At 61.0% G+C, this 19641-nt stretch overlaps 3 protein-coding genes across 3 annotated transcripts in view; all 3 read right to left on the bottom strand.

Annotated features, from left to right (window-relative positions):
• The window catches only part of LMJF_33_0790 (conserved hypothetical protein), a gene marked incomplete at both ends in the record, with an annotated part of 4872 nt that extends 1260 nt beyond the window's left edge, over positions 1-3612 (bottom strand). The window contains one exon of the mRNA XM_001685770.1: positions 1-3612. This exon is cut by the window's left edge and continues 1260 nt beyond it. Coding sequence (XP_001685822.1) covers positions 1-3612 — 3612 coding nt within the window.
• Positions 3613-5886: 2274 nt separating this feature from the next.
• On the bottom strand, positions 5887-9699 carry LMJF_33_0780 (conserved hypothetical protein; the record flags this gene model as incomplete). The annotated part of the gene is made up of 1 exon (XM_001685769.1): positions 5887-9699. One exon carries the CDS (start codon positions 9697-9699, stop codon positions 5887-5889), a length of 3813 nt encoding a protein of 1270 aa, XP_001685821.1.
• A 5562-nt stretch (positions 9700-15261) lies between these two features.
• Positions 15262-17910, bottom strand: CYC5 (putative CYC2-like cyclin; the record flags this gene model as incomplete). The annotated part of the gene is made up of 1 exon (XM_001685768.1): positions 15262-17910. The coding sequence occupies one exon, from the start codon at positions 17908-17910 to the stop codon at positions 15262-15264; it is 2649 nt and encodes an 882-aa protein (XP_001685820.1).
• Between the last annotated feature and the right edge of the window lie 1731 nt (positions 17911-19641).

Raw genomic sequence — 19641 nt, 5'->3', positions numbered from 1 at the left:
TGTGATGTCGTCTTCACGCTGCATTGCATCGCGGGTCACAGAAAACCTGATCGCCGCGCGCGAGTCCCACAGCGAGGCGGCGATCAGTGGTGTCTGCGCGTCCTCTGCTGCAGGCACGACGGCCGCCACGTCGTCGTCGAATTCATCCTCCTCGGGCAAAGTGCTTGTGCCCCAGTCCGCAGTAGCGTCGACATCCTCGACTTCGGCGTCGAGGCACTCGTCTGCTGTGCTTTCCAGTAGGGCGCCGCTTTCACACTCCAACGCATTGGGTACGTCTTCGCCAGCAGCAGCGGTGGGCAAGGTGGGCGATGTGTCTTCGTCGCTGCTCACCCGGGCGGACTCGTATTCATTGCCGGCCACCCCATCCTTGTCGCAGCTAGTTGGCACCGACGCGCCGTCATCAGAACACTTGACGACCGTTTCCGGGGAGTTCACGGCTGTATCTGGGCCATTGCGCCTCACCGAGTCATTGTTCATGTACGGGTGAAGGAAGAGGGCAGCACGGGCCGTGTCTGGGATAGAGATCGCCAACTGCCAAAGGTGCCTCACAACCTCATCCAAGCAAGACACCACTTCTGCGAAACTGTTCGTGCCATCGCCTGCGCCGCTGCCTCTTTCGCTTCCCTGGTAGGTGGAGAATGGCTGCTGCTTGGGGTGTCTGTCGTCCGCTGTGTCCATGGAAGCGGCGGCCGACGTGTTGTGCAGGTTGAAGGCGAGGAAATGCTGCTGATTTCTCTCCAGTACATACCATGCAAGAGAGCCGCTGCCGAACAACGCTGCCTCGGTCGCCTTTCCTTCTTCCAACGCGGAGGCTGGTAGTCCAGACCACAGCAGTGCCTTCATAAGACGCTGCCGCCCTAGTGAGGGTGGAAGGCTATCTAGTGCACTCTGCAGTGTTTCGTTGTGTAGCAGCGCCAAGGCACCGCTTCTCCCTGACGCCGCCGCTGCGTAGACGCGCAGCTTGCGCAGGTACGCGGCAACCACAGGATGACATGCACGCATCACATCATCCACCACGCATTGGACGAGACCAGGATCGCCGACAGATGCGGGGCTTCCGGCTTCACCGAACAGTGCCACCACCTGAAGAAGGCGGAGAAGCACCATCAACGATGGGTGTCCCCGAGGCCGCAACAACGCCGCCTCTGAAGGTAGTCTGTCGCCGTCATAGCGGTGTCGCTCCTCTCCGACGTGGGACACCGATGCAGCAGCCTCGATGGAGGGCAGCGTCCCCACGGCAGGTAACGGCACCGGCAGCGTTGCGTATCGCCGGAAGACCTCGATGGAAACTTTCACCACCTCATCAGACAGCTCTGCGCAGGAGGTGAGATGGGCCCGCGCTTGGGCAAGTGCAGCTGCGGAGCTCCACTGCAGTGGTAATGCAGGAGACAAGGCGCTAGCAAACGAGGGAAGAGACGTCACTCTACCGTGCCTCCTCCCTTGTCGTGAGTGTGCCGGAGACGCTCCGACTCGCGAGTCTCTCAGACCACCGTCGTTAGCTGAAGTTTCGACCACGGCAGTCGAGAGAACAAACGCGGTCCGTTGGCACCTCTCTGTCCGCGGGCACAGCGCGCATGCAGCCACAGCTTCAGTTTCATCGGCGCAGCTCGGCAGTGTCTCCAGCTGGGCAAGCTCGGTGGCAAGTACGCTGGAGCCGTTCCAAGCTGCCAGCGTGCTCAACCACGCGGACATCGTTTGTGTTTTGCCGGCATTCGTCGCGCGATAGGTGCTGTAGTAGAGCGACGGCGCCGCACAAACCCCCTCAAGCGCCAGCAGCGTCCACATGACCGTCACGGTGTTGCGCGAATGAAAGACACCGGGGAATGCTTCACACATGGCGTGGAAGAGAAGGCACCAGAGCCGCGCAGGGGTCGCAGGCTGGCGGGCTACGTCGCGTTGCAGCATCCCGGCCTCCTCGAAGCAGGCGGACACGCGCGCGAATACAAGGGCCACCCAACCAGGCATGTCGTCTGGCACTGTCACACCGTAGACATCGACAGGACGCTCGCCGTCACTGGCCGGCACATCCTCCGGGTCGGCCAGCAAGGCTCGCATCAGAGGCATATAGAGGTGGTCACGAACGTGAGCGAGGCTCGTGCCTTTGTCCAACGTCGCGGCAGCCGCATCTTCAGTGCTGCTACCGCCGGCTCCGGAGATGGTCGCGCAATGCGCTCCTTCACGCCTTCCTCGCGCACTCGCTCCGCCCGCACGCCGCAACGCGAGCAGGCTACCGCGCATCTGCGACACCGCCGCCACGGCTGCTATCAGCACAGCCCAGTCCTCAAATGTCTCCATCGACGCGGCGTGTGGCGGCGCGTGCACGACGGCGGTGCTACAACGCTGGGGCGCCTGCCCGATCGATGACATCGTGAGCGGAGAAGCGCGGCCGCATACCACTGGCCACAGCCACTTTTGGCAAAGCTGAATGGCGATTTCTCGCCCGCGGCGGGCAGCCGCGCTGAGAGGCTTGCATTGGGCGGGGTGTGTGGACGAGTTTGGCACGTTGCCCCCACTTACGGCCGCCGCATCGGACGTGGCCACTGTCAGAGCCACCTCCACCAAGCGCAGGAACAATGGACATGTGGTCAGGTTTTTCCTTTGGCGCACACGGGCCAAGTGTGCGCGCAGCGCGTCTTGGTATGCTGGAGGGAACACCGCTGCTGGACAGAGAAGACCACCGTCGCGGAGTACAGCATGACGACGCCGCTGCTGCTGCAGTTGCTGCTCATGCTGAGGATGGGTATGCGCATTGGCGCTACCCAAGCCCAAATGTTGAGCGAGGTAGCGCTGCAAATGCTGCTCAACAGATAGCAGTGCCATTGAGGTATCCACTGCTCGCCGCGGTGACGCTGCTGGCTGCTGTCTGCCATCGCCGTGGTGTCCCAGAGAAGCCGCCTCCGCTGGCGGCTCTCGCTGTCGCAACGACTGCCGCGTCGGTGGCGGCAGTCGAGCCGCAGCGAGGGATACCTCAATTGGCATCTGATCCGGATTAGCCCACCACCAAAGCATAACAAACTCGAGCCCCAAGATCCTTGCCGCGTCATCCGAGGGAGGATGGCGCGCCATGTGCTGCTCCCAGTGCATGTGAAGTGTGTAGGCAGATGAGCAGATAAGCGCACGGATGCCACGCTCAAGACGCCGTCGCAGTCCTGCCGGTTGCCGGGAGTAGTCGTAAGGGTAGATGTGGTGCAGCCAGTGTTGCGGCGGACCGGGTGCTGCCACGTCGCCAGCATTCAGCGCGGCGAGCTCACAGTATTGCCCGAGGAATGCCTGCTCCAGCATGGCGCGCCAAAACACAACCACCGCATCGGCGGGGAGCCCGGCCGGCTCACCTTTGAAACAACCCCCCTGCTCCCGCAGGAGCATGTCCTGCAGGACAGCCTCCATGTCCTTCAGCGCCGCTGATAGCGGCATAAGCTGCCACTGAAACCCGCCCGCAGGAGCGGCGTCGGTCGCCGCTTGCTCAGGGCGCAGAAACGCTTCTGGGCGGCGAGTGGTCGAGTACAATGCCGCCTCCTTAACATCGTCGAAGATATGGTGCAGAAACATGTCCTGTGCAGCCGCAAAGTCGCCAGTCAGAGGAGCCCCGGCGGTAGAGGATGAGGCCCTCATCGAGGCAACGTCGCTCTCCTGAGGTGCATCGGCTGTTTTGCTAGGGGGTGCGTCGCGTAACCCGACGAGGTACTCCGTCCAGGCGGAAAGGTGGGCCGACCTCTGAAAATGGGTAGCGCAGCTGCCGCCTCGAGGAAGGTCGTCGGCTACGTCGGCCGCAGCACGTGCAAAGGCGGCGGCGAAGTCCTCACGGGCGGTTTTCGACGTCGCTGCCGCGATCGTGTCATGAAGGGGCGGTGTGCTGGCGAGAGCCATCGAAGGTGGCTGCGGGGCCGTCGAAAAGAATGCGCAGCATCGTCGCTGATTCCAAGAAGCGCTCGTCGCAGTCGGCAAACAGTAGGCCACGTACGTGGTCAGCATCCGCCGCGCCCGCAGCTGCTGGCTGGCTGGTGCGGGGCAGCGAGTGGCCATCTCCTTTTTATTCGGATGTTTATATGCGCGACCGTGACGCGCATGTTACTCTTTTACGGGCCTCTCCAGGTCGGGTGAGGCAATGAGCGCGAAGGATACTGTCGCTCACGCCAGTCTTGCACGCGAGGTGAGAAACGAAAGTACACTGGCATGCGCATCGCAGGGCCCTTTTCGTACGTCCATGTACACGTATGTTCAGGCGCCTGATACTCAGCTGGATACCAAGCACCACGCGCTTCCTCACGCACCAGAGCAACCGGCGCCGCCACCTCAGAAAGGAGCACGGCAGAAGTGCGCTGTGTAAAACGTGGATATGCCGAAGAAATTAGGGGCAAATAATTGCCGCTGAGAGAGAGAGCAAGCCACTGCGTGCCCCTCGGGGTTCGTGCAACAGGCAATGACAGCTTCTCGTCTGCAGATAGTGTCGGCGAGCTTTCGACGGCGCGCGTGGAGAAGGAAGGGGAGGATAGCGGTGTCGCAGGAGAGTACGTGGGTGGCGAGCAAGGGGGGGGCGGTTGGAGAGGAGGAAGAAAGGCACAGAAAGAAGCGACGCTGGAGGAGAGTGGAGATACTCGCGCAAACAGCAGCCGACGCCCACTCACCCGTGCTTGCTGAAAAAGGTCCGACTTTGGAAGAGGCAAATTCAAAGACAAGAAGCACACACAGGTTGCACGAGGGCAACGACTGTGCGCCCGAGAGCTAAGCCGCAACGGCGCAGAGAACAACAGTAGCAACGGTAGGCCTGGCCGTCAATCCAGGTACAGAAGCAGTGGAGGGGGGAGCTCCCCCACAGATCCACCCACTTGTTACCCATTATGCCTTTTCTTGTTGGTCCAATGCGTGTCCATTCTATGTCCCGGACAGCACAAGCTCAACTGTGCTCTACGCAGGGCCTGTCACAGGCCTCACCAGCGTGGCGCGAAGCAACGCTAGACACACGCATTACAGTAATGCGCCGACCCAGTCAACTCAGCACCGCCTCTACCTCAAACTCTAATCAGCCCTCACCGTGCAGGTCGCCTCACAGCCGCTCCCCCGCTATGCCGGCTGCCACCCCTCGTGCATCCCACCCTCTCCCCCCTCACGGCAGCTCAGGCCTCCCCACACCAGTGGGCCGCGCGAGGGCCGGGTGGTGGGATGCATTCGAGTCACGCGGACACCCTGTCCATCATGTGGAGAGTGTACACGCGTGCTTACTGTCGCAGTTCGCCCCGAGGCAGCACCATCCAGAACCTGACCACCGCCATCAGCAGCGATGCACCGCCCTGAGTGCACTGCGTCGCAGGCACTCGGCCCTGCCAGCACCAGAGGTAGCTCTGGCATAGGCAGGGGTAGGGATAGAGATGGGGGAGGAGGGTTGCCTGAATTCCCCCCCACAGGGAGAGTGCGGGGGGGGGGCACTGTACTCTCCGATACCACGCACCGAGAGGTTTGCCCCCCAGACACACACACACACACACACAAACCGTCAGTAAGGTGCTCCTACCCCTGTTGGGGGGGGGGAGGGCAGCGTGACGCGCGGGCGGTTTCTTGGTCGACAAGTTTGTTTCAGGGAAGCAGATGAGCCTCTAAATGCGCCGCCTGCACCCTGCGCACCGCCAGGAGTCGATCCAATGACACTGAGATTCACATTGCACGAGCTCTCATGGATGCAACGTGCTGCCTTAGCCACGAAAGGGGAGAGAAAATGAGGAGAGGAAGGAGCCCTGGCCACAAGCGCACACGTGTCGGCGCACGCGGAACGAGCTCAGACCTTCACCCCCCCCGGTAGCCGTTCTCCTTTGCCCTTGATAGGCTGGGGTGGCTCTCGCCGCGTCATGCAACTCAGTTTCCTTTTTTCTCCCTCTCAATCCCGCGCGAGCCCTACGTCTCATTCGTCACTGACCGCTTCGGAGGCGCGGACACTGTGCGCTGCGGTCGCACCGCCGGGTTGCGATGTGCATTCGCCGCACGAGCCACACCGTTGGAGGATGAATTGCCGGGGCGGCTGTTCCAAGTGGCGCCCACCACGGATCCTCCCAACGGAGACGTCGGAGTCGCCACCGCTGCAGGCGTTCTCACCGTGCCCACCTCCTTTCCTGGAATACGCGGCCGCGTCGCAGCTGCGGCAACGCTGTCCACTGCAGCCCCACCCCCGCTAGGAGATGCACGGCCAGCAGCGCGGGATTGCGGCGTTCTTGGTGCAGGTCCTGCCGGGTTTGCCGTGGTAGGCGCGGTAGTAGTTACTGGAGGCGTGGAGGAGGGCGTCGCGTTCGGTGGTTCGCGCACGGATCGGGTTGTGCGGGAAGCAGGTCCGCAGCCGATGGAACGCACCGCCCGCGCGTCCGCTTGTTCAGCTGCCGTCGGCGGCGGGTGGAGGGCAGCGGCGATGAGGGCGGCCTCCTTGGTCTGCAGGTGCTTCATGACGTCGCTCGTAAGCTGGAAGCGAAGAAAGTTTGAGTCTGGAAAGATGAGCCGATGGTTCTGCAGGAACTCCACAATGTTTGGCGCGCGACGCGCCATAGCGCTGAGGGGGCGAGGGGCGGAAACCGGCGGCGAGCTGGGCACCGACGCAGCATGAACGGAAGACCGGCATGGCGCTGACAGGGCCAGTTCGGGAGTCGCACCACGTTGCGAACCGTTACCGTCAGAACTATCGTTGATGGGGTCTACGTCGCCAATGTGCGTGCCCGCATGACCCATTATCACTGGCATGCTTTCACTTCGGCCAACGCGTGCGGGCGGCCGCGTCGAGTGCGGCGGCACCGGACTCTCGCCCCCCTCCTCGACAGATTCCCCGGCCCGGGTGTCAACCGAGTCTTCTCTGAAGGCGTGCGACGTGGCATTGCCATCCGCCGCATGCTCGACGCTCTCCCGCAGCGAACTGGGAGCGTGGGATGCGTACTGCTGCGCCGCCAGCCTCGCCTTCATGCCGCAAACCCAGTCTCGCAGGACCTCGCGCACGAGGAAGAGTTGCCGGTCGAGGCGGTTGCGTACAAAGCTTGTAACGAGGATGGAGTTCTGGCGATTGCGAACGACAGATTCGATCGAGTTCTCGACGATGACCACGCGACTCATGCACCGGCCCAGTCGGCACAGCTCCTTCGTGTAGTGCGAGTCACGATACCACCGCGTGTCACGATAAATGGCTTCGTCGAAGATCTTGTTCACCGGGTCGATGTGGCGCATGGCGCGCCGGGCCAGACTCTCTTCGCTCGCCGTCCACAGCACCAGCTCTAGTCGAAGAGGGTTTGTATCCTTCGCCGTGGCAGGACGCGCCTCACCGGTGCTGCACAAGCCAGTAGAACAGGTCGTACCTGAAACCCCGGCCTCGTCGGCACCCGACGCCGCAACAGTGCTACCGGGAGCCGTGCTGTTAGTGCGGCGGTAGCCATTCGCCGACTGCCTCTGCATGACCCGTGAACGGTACAGCGGTGTCACTCCCATACGGTGCATTGCTTCGTCATAGAGCCGATTCGAGGCATGCTGGCTGCGGGTGTGGGTGTCGATAAGCTTGTATCGAGGTGAGGGGCAGAGGCCGCGCAGCGTGTGGAGAAGTAGCGCGGCGCCGGGTCGAAGTATAGGACCGGTGAAGCACCGGTTGTTGCAGAGCGTTTCATCCAGGTCAAACACAATGGTGATGGTGTTCGCCGCCTCCTGCGCCGAGAAGAGCTCCGGCAGAAGATCTTCCGAGGACGTCGCGGCTGCCTTCTGAGGCGGGGAGGTGCCGGCGCCACTTGATAATCCACTGGGGCCATCCCCTCGCCGGGCAGTCATGCGTGACAGCTGCTCTGATCCACCGCTGGCCGTCATGGCAGGGGCGGGCGATCGCCGCCGAGAGTCCCGAATGGAACCGGAAGTGCCGGGCGCGGCCGCAGTAAGTTGACTGTTCAGCGCTGTGGTCGACAAGGGTGGTGCGGCGCCACCCATTGCACCGCTAGGGGACATGCCCGTGCCCCTGGCCCCGGAGCCGGCCTCGCCGGCAGCTCGTCCACGAGGCGTCGAGATGGACACGCCGTCACCGTTGCCCGTGGTGCCATTCTCCGAGGCATTCGTCCGCCGTGAGCTCCGCAGCACCGCCTGGCTTCTCTCTCGCGGCCTCGCACCGGGAGTAGACGCAGCAGACACACTCGGCCTGTCCTTCCGCGCAGACGACTCGGTGGTGCAGCTCTTCTCCGTGGTCGGGGCAGCGGCTCTTCCTGCATCTCGCACTGGTAATCTTCCCTCGGGTTTGGCACGGCTGCCTTGCGCAGCCAACGATGTTGGTGAAGTCCGCGACGGCGCGGACACAGCCGGTGGTCGCTTCTGAGATGGTCGTGCAGCCGGCGGCGTCTCCACTTCATCCGTCGCGTTGGGCGTGGTGCCTCTGTCACCGTCCCCTTGTCCGTCGCTGTCCACATCCATCCGCTCCAACTCGCGCATCAACGTTTCTGGCGAGTCGAGCAAGCCCAAGATCGCCGGATGGCGCTCCTTCGTGACGGCGCGCAGCATCTCCAGTTCTCGTTGCTGATCCTTAATGCAGCGGCGAAGACGCGGTGTGATGGGCGCATGACCGGTAGTGTCGGTTCCGCGAAGAGGTCCATCCAAAGAGCTCTTCGGGACCTGTTCCGCCTCTTCCAACCCCTCCTGATTGGGGTCGCTTGTATCTGCCGGGTACATCAAGGAGCCGGACTCGTCATCTTTCGGCTCCGCCATGACCCTCGCGGTGCTTCTCGACGTACATCCATCACACGCCCCATTGGACGCGTGACTGACAGGTGACACCTCACCCGTGAGTGGCTCCTCCTCCTCCTGCCACAGCACATGCAAATCCTCGAGAAGCGCCGCGAAGCTCTCCAGCGGTGTGGAACGCGAGTCGCTGCGGTGCGACGACAGCGACCTCTCAGAAGCAGCCGATACCACCGGGCCCGCGACAACATGCGGCTCTAGCAATCGCATCGGTGCCGGCTGTGGCGGCGTGCTTCTCGCGACGGGGGTCTCTTCCTCCACGTCATTGTGCACGCAGTCCATGGAAAGCGATAGCTGGGCTGCAGGGCTGACCGAAGACGGTGGTGTGACCGCAGACGTAGACGGCGACCTCGGCGCGCTGGGGCTGCGTGGGGACAGATGCGCCGAAGCCGCTGTTTCCAAAGAAGCGCTTCGAATGCTTTCCTTGGACAGCGGCTGATCTTGTGCAGAAACGGGAGAGTCTACTGCCGCGTCAGCAGCAGAAGACTCAGAAGATGCTGACGAGCGATGCTCCAAGGATGAGCCCCTTTCCGGTGTGCAAGAGAAACCGCTGCAACGCTGCGGCCCCTTACTGGGCTGCTGCTCTGTGCTACCGCCCGCTGCTGCATCAAGTGGTGCCGCGGACGACGGTGGGCCATCCTCCCCAGCAGAAGAGGTGCAGGGGTGCGGAAGCGTCTGCGCAGGATGCGCATTTACCGGCGCATGCTCCGGCGGCGGAGGCGGGAAGGCCGGCACTGGCCGTGCCTTGTATATTGGGGCGCCGTAAGACGCCGCCGGCAGTGAGGAGCGGAGAGCGGTACAAGTGGCCTCCTCGCCAGTGCGCGCTATCTGCGATTTCTTATGCAACTGAGAGGTTTGCGGAGCGGGCAAGCAGCGGCTTCTCACCTCAGACGCGATGACGGGTCGCCGTGGCGTCTGCGATGCTGACAAAAGGGCCACCACGGACTGTGAGGGACTGTGTGCATGCATCGGCTGCTTCTGCAGCTGCAGCGGCGGCGTGCAAGGCGGTTGCGAGGACGCGTGGTTCAGGTTCGGCGAGCTACGGGGATCTTCAGCGGCATTCGCAGTGATGCCCAGGTGATCTTCCACTGACTGTAAGGAGCTGTGGACGGAGGCTGGCAGCGGTGGCGCCGGCGCCCGCTCACCGCCCGCCCCCTCCGCAACGCTGGCGAGGCTAGATTCGAGCGCGACACGGCTCCGGCGCTTTCCGCCATGAATGTGCGGAGCAGGGTCTGTAATAGGGTTAGGATGCGTCGGGATCGGCGCCGCACTGCTCTCAAGCAGAAAAGGGGGTGAGGTAGCCACCTCCGCACACGCCCCAGAGGCTCCACCGTACCCCCTGCCACGGCTGCCGTGGATCACGGCGGGCGACGCTGGCGTTCCTGTTGGTGGTTCAAGGTCGGACACCCGAGTGCGGCCGGGTCGAATCACGCCGTTGTTGTCCGTGCTGCACATTTTCCGCTCCCTCTCAATACTGCTGGGCAGCGGGCTCTTGGTTGGTGGAGGTGCTGATCCGGTGTCGATGCTGTGATTAAAAGATGTGGTGCCCGTCATGGATACCGGCAAGGGCGCCAGCGCGGCGTCAGCGGTGGGCAGCTCGGGGGGTGGAGCTGGCAAGTGGGCCCGGCTACTGAAGGTTGACTGGAGAAATCGTGGTACAGACCTCGATGCTGACCTGGAGGTGCTGCGGAGCTGAGCATGCGTTGTGGCGCCGCGCACCGCCGTCGCTGGCGATGCAGCAAAGCTCGGTCGCATGCGCGTCAGTGAAAAACTTGCTGAGTTGAGAGACGAAGTCGTCGGGCTGGTGGGCGCATACGGCTCTATGTCTGTTGCTTTCGAAGCCAGAAGAGAAGAAGCTGCGGCTGCGGCTGCTGTGCCAACCGAGGATACATGGTGAGCGTGTGCTCTTCCGAGAGTCTCCCCTCTCGCGGAGGGCGCTGCGGTGTTGCTCCTCTTTCTGGGTACGCTGCTCGGTTTGGTATAGTCATTGCTGCGATCACGATCCTTTTCACTCGGAGGCGGTGATGCTCCTGTGGTCAACGAGGTGAGACGCGACAACGGCGCAGGCGTGTGGGAGCGGGGCAACGAGCTGGTGAGGGACCTCCGCTTCCTTACCAAATAGAGTCGCTGCGGTCGGTTGGAGTTGAGTGCGTCAGCACTATCGCTGTTCTCGCGCGTATGGCACGAGTCAGAGCTCACAGACATTGCGTGTCTTCCCCCGTGTCTCGTTTTCCTGGTGCCGTGCCCTCTGGTGAGGCTGATAGTATGCACGGCACGCCCGCCTTCCACCTCGGTGCACACCGGTCGTAAGACGGTGGAGTGACCACGAAGCAAATGAAAGGAGTAGCGGGAGGGGTGGGGGTTAGCGTAGATGCTGGCACGCGCGATAGACAGAGAGACACTCAAACTCTGAGAGCGGACAGTGCTTGGCCAGGCTGGCCGTGTGGGTGGAAGATAGAAAAGAAGAAGGACGGTGGAGAGCCCACTCGGGGATGCGGATGGGGATGGGGATGGGGATGGGAATGGTGGTGGTGATTGGGGGAGTACGGAAACAAAGCAAAACGAAAAGAAGGAAGAAAAAATTCAGAGAGTAAGAGACGAGAGGTAACCCACAGGTCAGCTGTGTCTCATCACGCATACGCACAGAGATGATAAAGTGCGCGTAGACTCGAAAAGAATTCGACAACTCGCGTGATCACACGGAAATACAAACGGGTGAAGGGGGAGGGGGTGAGAGCGGCTTGCGTACCCATACAAAGATAAAAGAGGGGCAGAAGATGAGGAGCGGATGCAGGCACTCGCACGGGCGCACTGCCTCGCTTTCCTCAATGGCGAATCTTCTTCTGCTCCCTAAAGTCGGGGGAAGGAAGGGGAGAGAAGGGAGGGGGTGGGGGTACAGAGACGGCGCTGAAGGAGGGCACCGTGTGTAGTCACTTGTTGCTGCGAATGTGTTTCAACGGAAAGGAAAACGAGGAGGATTACCGGTGCTCCGCCGATTCTTCACCGCGTGCGTCGTAGAACCCTACCGTACCCACAAAGTCACGTGACAGAAAGCCACAATTACCAGCACACGCGCTTGCACGTGCCGGCGCGCGCACACACACAAGCAACCACTACAAACTAATATATATATATATATTGTATCGCTTAGAAAATACGCAGACGTGGTCAGCACGCAAAACCGTCCCCCCTTCCCTATGGCGCGTGGGTATAGAGGCGAGTAGGGGGGGGAAGCAGTCGCACAACGCAGCGACTCGATGAGGAAAACGGTTGCCAGCACACGTGCACGTGCACATACAAATACACACTCTACGCGGAGAGCGAGGCAGGGAGGAAGGGAGAAACGGTGACGAGACCAGGAACAAGAAGAGCACGCACAGACACACACACACACACACACACGCACACACAGGCAGTGGGGCACGGGTGTGAAGAGAATAACAGACGGGCGCTGCAAGAACAGTGGAGAGACAGAAAGTTATGGGCGCTGTAAAGACATCTACTCTACACAGGAGGAGGGGTGATAGGGGGGGCAGCGGCAGGAGCAACCACAACAACAACTACAGCAGTGGGCAAACGAAGCGAAAAGACAGAAGAGGAGAAGAAACGCAATGTCGGAAAATGAAGTAAGATGTAAAGCATGCACGCACTGAAGGTGGCAGAGACAGCTGGCGAAAGAGACACAAAAAGTCAAGGCCGTGATGGAGAGAGACGGCGGTGGTGGTGGTGGTATTGGTGGGGAGAAGGGGGTAGGGACAGTCTGGAAAGGGGGCCGGCGTCAACATCAATGCGGAAGCACACACACACACACTTACACACACACTTACACACACACACACATACAAGCACACGTGAAGAGGGAAAACAGCGAAAAGAATTGGTCACTGGCGCTGTAGTTGTCTACTGCAGGGAAAGCTATCGAGGCACAGCGTGCGGAGAAACACTTGCTTCTTTTATGAGGAAAGGCTAGTTTGAGCGCTGGAAAGTGGGTACCCTGCGTCTGCGTGTTTTGGTGAACACATAGTAACGCCTGTGGGGAGAGCTGAAAGCGCGCGCGGCCGAAGCGTCCCTGTAACCTACTCACAGAAGGTGCCCGGTCGCTTGGTAACTCTGTTGCTACTGTTAAGTGAGCGTGGGTCCCACGCCATGTGCGTGACGCAGAAGAGTGTGCGAGACGTGGGCAGTCGCGTGCGTGGAGCCGAAGAGGTTACAGAGAGGCGAAAGGAAAAGCAAAGGCGAGAGTTGGCAAGGCGCAGTGGATTCGCATACGCAGAGAGAACTTTGCGAGAGGAGACAAGCGGTATAAGATGGAAGGGAGGTGTGCACCGCATGCACGTTCGGTGCTTGTGTGTGTGTGTGTGTATGTGGCGTCGAACCAGGGTTCCTGGCTACTGTGGTAGAAGGCATCACGGCCGCACAAGGAACAGGGGGCATGACGTGCGCTGCTGCGGGCACTCCGACTTTTTTGTTATGTCCGTGCCTCGCTCCCCAACGCCCAACCACGCACACGGGGCACTCGCGGAGAAACGAAGAAGGCAAAGACAATAGCGTATACACGTAGCGTGTGCGCCGGGAGCGCTTCTTCGCCTGCACACGAATGGCGTCCTTCTTGTCGATGTTGGAGCACGTGTGTGTGTGTGTGTGTGTGTGTGTGTATTTGTGTGCCTCGGTGCTGGAGTCCCTGTCCGAGTACCTTGATGCAGCATTACACACGTCTCCCGTCCACTGAGCAATAGGGAAGCAGGCGTCAGCGAGTGAGAGGAGGATATGTCGATGTTGTTGTCGCTCATTTATTCGAGCCTTTACTACCTTTTTTATAGAGAGAGGGAGGGGGAAAAGAGGAAGAACGGGAGTGGCACACACACTTCTTTGAGCAATCCGCTCTTGCGCGAGTGTCTGTGTGCAGCTGCAATGTTGTGACCAGCACCACCACCCACCTTTTAAGTCCCTCTTTTTGTGTTTGGTCCTCATCTCGAATGGGGGCGACATGGCGGTGCAGTACAGGGAGTGTGTCAGCAGAAGCTCACACATACACACACGGCAAGAGTCGTGTGTGTAGCGTGACGCCATACCCGGTGCTACCTCTTTCTGGTATCCAAAAGCACGGGCATCTATACGGCTCCACCACCGCCCCAAGAGCCACGGAATGGTACAAGCCCTGAAGCAGCGGGCATGGGGCGGTAGCGTAGAAGACACGACGGGAGTCGACATGATGAGAGAGCGAGAGCGATATAAAGGTGCGTCACCGGTGCCACACGTCCCACGACAAGACGCCAAGCAGACCAGCTAGGAAACACAAAACACCGGCACGGTAAGGTCAAGGCAAGAGAGGCATCCGAGCACGCGTCGGCAACCAAAAGCAGCAAAGGTGTTATATCATTTTCGTCAATGCGGAGGACAAGAGCGAGTGCAGCGCCACGAAGCACATACCGCCAACGCCTGCCTTGAAGCCATCAGTCATGATGATCAACACAGAGGCGGTGAGCAAGAAAAGTAAGGATCGAACACAACACAGATGGGGGCAAGTCCGCCCAGTGAAACTACAGCCGTACGGTTGACCTACGCATGCGCTCCCACCTCGACACGCTAACAGGGACCGAGAACGAGAGGCGCACCGACTACTTTATAGGTAGGGTCGCAGTAGCAGCAGAAGAGAAAGCACACACACACACACACACGCACACAAGTGAACAACAACAATCAAGACGAGGGGCTATGGTATACCAAAATGCTTTGCCTTCTTCCTACCGCCTGCCACACGCACACCAACACACCCACACACATATGCACCACCTTCTTTTACGTGCATCAACCACGCTACACCTTGCAGCTGCCTGCATGCTCAACTCAGTGCCTGTCCTCGCGCGCCTCACAGTTTCTCTTTTTATGTTGTTCATGCTGTTCACTTGCTGGGCATCTTCTGCTCTTCACCGTCCTTCAACCAAGTTGATTCCTTCTCTCGCTTCGCCTCTGGTGAATGCGTGTGCGTGTGTTCACAGCCGTCACGCAATGAGCCACGCGACACCACACCGTGGAGATGGCCACGAGAAGAGAGAAGAGGGAGGAGGGCAAAGGCCGCCGCCCATGAAGCTACCTCGGACAAGGTCGATCACCTACCCACGTCATTCGGCCGAGAGCCAAAAACAAACACACACACAAAAAAAAAAAGAGGGCACCCCTCCACCGGCATATCTCTGTCTCTCTCTCTCTCTCTCTCGCACTGCTCGACGCACACATCAACACAGAGAGAGAGAGAGAGACACTCGGCCATACGCCCCTCGTGACGCGTGTGCCTCGTTCAAGTGCCTGTGTAGGCGCACTGTGACCACGTGCAGCGATACTCTCGCACCTCTCACCTCCACCACCCCTCTCTCCGGTAACTGTCTCTCCCTGCTTCGGCATCTATAAGGGAGGCAGCCAATGATGAAAAGGGAGAAAGCTCTTGTTCAGTGAGCTGCAGAAGGCATCAAAGAAGCGATGGCAGAGGAACCACTCCTGCAGCGCCGCTTCATCTGACAGCTCATCTTCATCCTACAAGGACGGCGGCGAGTGTGTCAGCGGTGGGCGGCATCGCTGGAAGTAAGCAGCTTCGTCCTCATCATCCTCGTACCACGCGCCCTCTTCGTCCTCTTCGTCCTCTTCACCGTAGTACTCGTCGTACTCCCCATCCGCGCCCTCGTCGTCGTCATAGTAGTGGAAGTAACCGTCCTCGGTGTAGTAGCCGTACTCGCACTCCACGTACCCCTCGTCATCCTCGTCGTGGGAGTCGTCGCCGTCCGCGTACGCCCCGTTCGCGGCTGCCGCCGCTGTTGGCTGAGCAGCAGCGGCATTAGCAACCGTACTCGTATACGGCTGCGTCCCCGCCGACGAGCAAGGGTCTACCTGCTGCGGGCTGCTTCGGGGCATCGGGCTCCGCCTGGTTACAACGCCAGGCGTCGCAGGACCGCAGCGGTCGCGAGCCGGTGCAGTAGGGCTAGGCTGGGGATGAGAGTCGGTAGAGCCACGAGATGCGACTGCGGCGGGCGGAGCATTGCATGCCTGCGGCTTTCGCTCGTCCATCCAATTCTCGGGAAAAGGCGGATAGGTGCCACCGCTGTTGGTGCGACGCGGCGGCGCGGCGGATGACTGCGGTTGCAGACTCGTACGCGCCCCCCTTCCAGAAAGACTGTTGGTAGACGACCGTAGCGCCTGCGACGCGGGTTGATGCTTGTTCTGTTGCGGCGGCGGCAGCCGACTCAACTCCTCGGCATGCGCTGACGGTGCTAGCACGTTCAGTTGACCACGCACCAAAGAAGCTGTGACGCCGAGAACATCACGCACATGCTGCACCATACCGAGTGGACCCCAGCGTCGCTTTTGCTGGTAGCTCGCCGCGGCGGGTGCCGGGGTCTGGCCAGTTGCACTTGCGCTGCCCGCCCTCGTCAGCTGATCTTGGCACGACCGCCTCGACACCTTGCCACCGCCGTCCTCGGCGCCGTTCGTGCCGAGTTCAGCGCGACCCGCCGTTCCACTGGCGTGGCGGTGCGGCCCGTGAGCATGCGTGGCTTGCGACTTGAAGAACCGCACCGACGGGTGCCGCCCCACCGAAGGGGGCCGCAGCGGACTTGGCGGGCTACCGCCCAGGCGGCCGAGCTGACGCACCGAAATCGGGCTCGGCGGCTCGGCAGTACCGTGCACGACGCTGAACAGGCGCCTCTTCGCCGTCGGCGGGCGAAGCGGCAGCGCGCCGAGGATCGGTAATGGTGGAACAAAGGCCCGACGGTCATTCAAGGAAGATGACGCGCGGCCTGGCACACTCGCCGCGCTAACGGCACTGAAGGTGCCATCCAACACACTGGCCGGAAGCAGCACCGAGCTAGCGGAGCTGCGAGGCGGGAGGCTGGAGAGGTCGGCGAGGGGGGCAGTGAGGAATGGCGCGTCAGTCGCCACCGCTGCACCAGTAGGGCATCGCGAGTGCGCAGCGCTGCTGACGGCGCACGGGGCCGTCATCGCACAGCTGCAAGCCACACGCATCTGCGGGACGCTGCGCGGGACGACTGCAGAGAACAGGGAGGTCCCGACCGTCTCTTCTTCGCCCTCCGGAACCTCGCAGGATAAGCCCGGCGTGCGTCCCGTCTCGCATATCGCGCATGTCTTGCTGCGCTCCCCGTACTCTGTAAGTGCGGTGCAGCTTGTGAAAGACGGCTTCGGGGTGCTGGCGAATTGGACGGCAGGCGTGCTCGCGCTTGTGTCTAGCACGTAAGTGTTGAGTGGCGTCATCAAGTCGCGGCGCAGCGCGAGCGTCTCCATCCATATTAGCCACTGCTCCACCTCCGATTCCTTCAGGAGCAGATCGAAATCGAGGAGGTACAGAAAGTCAAGCTCCATCCGCGTCATCTCGCTCAGTGGAATGCCGGAGGATCGGGCAAAGCAGGCGTTCAGTCGGGGCGAGCTGTGCTCGTCGTACACCTTGGCGGCAACGAGAATGGCGGTGGTGGTGAGGCGGTACCAGTTTGCGTGTGTAACGCTCAGAAACTCGGAGGCGCACTGCGCCGTGACTCGCGCAAGGTACGCCAGGCCAGCGATGAACACCATCGGTGCCATCTTGCCATGGTGTCGGCCCAGGGCAGCGAGCAACGTCGACACCGCCCCCTCATCCACTACGCTTTTCGCTTGTTCCGCCTGGCGCTCCTGCCCGGCAGCGCTGAAGAAGACCGTGTTTGCATGCAGAGACGGTGGTGGCAGTGGGGTGGAGGTGCGGCTCTGAGCGGCTGCGACGTCGCTGCTGAGTTCGCGGACGTGCAGTCCATGTATGTTGTGCAGCGGATTGGCGAAGCGTGGCGAGTACACAGGGGTGCCGCAGCTGAGTGCCACGCTGGAGGGTGCGCCGCCGAATGGGGGCATGGCGCTGCTGCGTGGGGAGTCAAAGGAGTGCGTGCTCGTGGCCAGGTCACGGTTCATATCACCGCCGATGAGCTGCCGCTGACTGTCCCGCCACGCCGCTGGTGCGTTGGCGACGCGGCGCACACACTCGCCCATCAGCTCCTCCAGCGCCACCTCGTAGAAGGCGGCAAAACGCTCCATCGAGAAGGCGTCGGCGGCGGCTGACGACTGCGCCGTTCCTCGCTGGGCATGTGTTGAAATTCCCAGCGAGCTGCCCACGCGTGAGCCAGGCAGGCTGTAGAGCTGACGCAATCCCATCGGATCATCGCCGGAGGTGCCGCCGACGAGCGAGGACAGGTCGCTGCGAGAGCAGTTTGGCCGAAGCGGAGGACCCCCTGTCGTGGCTCGGAGGGCGATGGCATGCATGGCCTTTGACGCGAAGGAGTTGTGATCGTCTGCGGCCCTGAGCACGTGTTGCGCTGTCCTTTCCGTCCCTTGGATCGGTACGCGCAGGGCGGGTGAGCAAGCACGGGGAAGGGCAAGAGCGCCGGAGACGGCGTGTGAGTCATCCGCGTCTGCCTTCACCGATGCAGCAGTAGCAGCAGCAGTCGGCTGCACACACGAGACGTTCGACGCCGCGGCTAACTTGGCCTTCACGGCCAGCGACACCCCAAGCGCGCAGGTGTCATCACTGCGCGAAGGCAGTAATACGTGCCCCCCGCACTCATTGCGCAAGACGTTGCAGTCCTCCGTGTCATCTGCATCCTTCTCTTCCTCTGTTGTTCTATCTGTGGAAGGAGCGACGCAGCGCTCTTCGCTGTCGATGTCGCCATCGGACGTGGACGCGGCATTGACAATGTGGCATTGCTGACCTCGGCAACGATGCTGCGGCGTCACCGTGTACGAGTAGGTCGAGCTTTCATTCTCAGCACATGGTTTCCACTGCTCCGAGCTCGTTGGCAGCGTCCACGGAGCCGTCGACTGCCGCGCCGACTCAGCGGTGAGAGCCGCTACGGGAAACTCCATGGCTGCCGTTCGAAGAGGAGAGCGCAGAGAACGGGAACAAGAGGACTGTGTGTGCGTCTCTCTCTGTGTGTGTGTGTGTGTGCACCCCTCAATCGAGGCCAATTGTGGGGCGGAAGTTGGCAACGCGTGGGTATACAAAGTCCGGTGCCAACAGAGAAGTACAGTTGCCAACGCACGCGCGCAGAGAGAGAGAGCGCCAGAGATACGAAAGGCGAAACAGAGAGACCAGCGCACCTCACCCAACACGATATGAGCTTTGAGCAACGTGCTCACGCAACCGCAAAGACGCTCGCCGAGATGCCAGCACGCACCCGCGCTCTTACTCAGAGAGGCGAAACGTCGAAAATATATATACAAAGAGCGAAACAAAGGTCCAACGCACGCTGCAGGTTCTTTCTTTAACTCAGAAATGCAACAGCTGCACCTGAAAGAGAGCACGGCAGCCCACAGAAACGAGAGCGAGGTATGCCCTGAAGGTCCGACCAACAACAATGCCAACACCAACACCAACCGCAAGAAAAGGGGGGAGGGGCGGAGATGGAAGCAGTACTAGTACTCGGTGCCAAAGCACCCGCGGCGTGCGAGCAATCCACGAAAGCGAAATGGTTGAGTAACGCAACAAGAACCGGGTAGACGGAAAGGAAAGACAAAAGAAAGATGGGCAGATATAGAGACAGAGCGTCCGAAGAGAAGTGCGTAAAATGGGAGCAGCGCAAGTGAACTGATCACGACGACAGCGGAAGCACACACCGCTATCACATACATATACACAAAATAGATGCAATATCAACCAGCAAAGAGACCGGGAATGTGTAGCGACGAAGAAACACCAAAGTCGCTCCTTCTCTCTACATCTATGCACCCTCTCTCTGTGGGTTTTCGTGTGTGTGTGTGTGTGTGTGTGTGTGTGTTGCTCGACAGATGCAGAAGACCAACGAAACGAGGGGCGGGTTCGTGAGGGGCAACAACACCTCCGCTTCGCTAGGGTGCGCGGGTGGGTGGGGGTGTGGGCAAAAGGAGGCG

This window comes from Leishmania major, chromosome 33, assembly GCF_000002725.2.
Source record: "Leishmania major strain Friedlin complete genome, chromosome 33".
Taxonomy (NCBI): Eukaryota; Euglenozoa; class Kinetoplastea; order Trypanosomatida; family Trypanosomatidae; genus Leishmania; species Leishmania major.
This window is presented reverse-complemented; position numbering and strand designations above follow the sequence as displayed.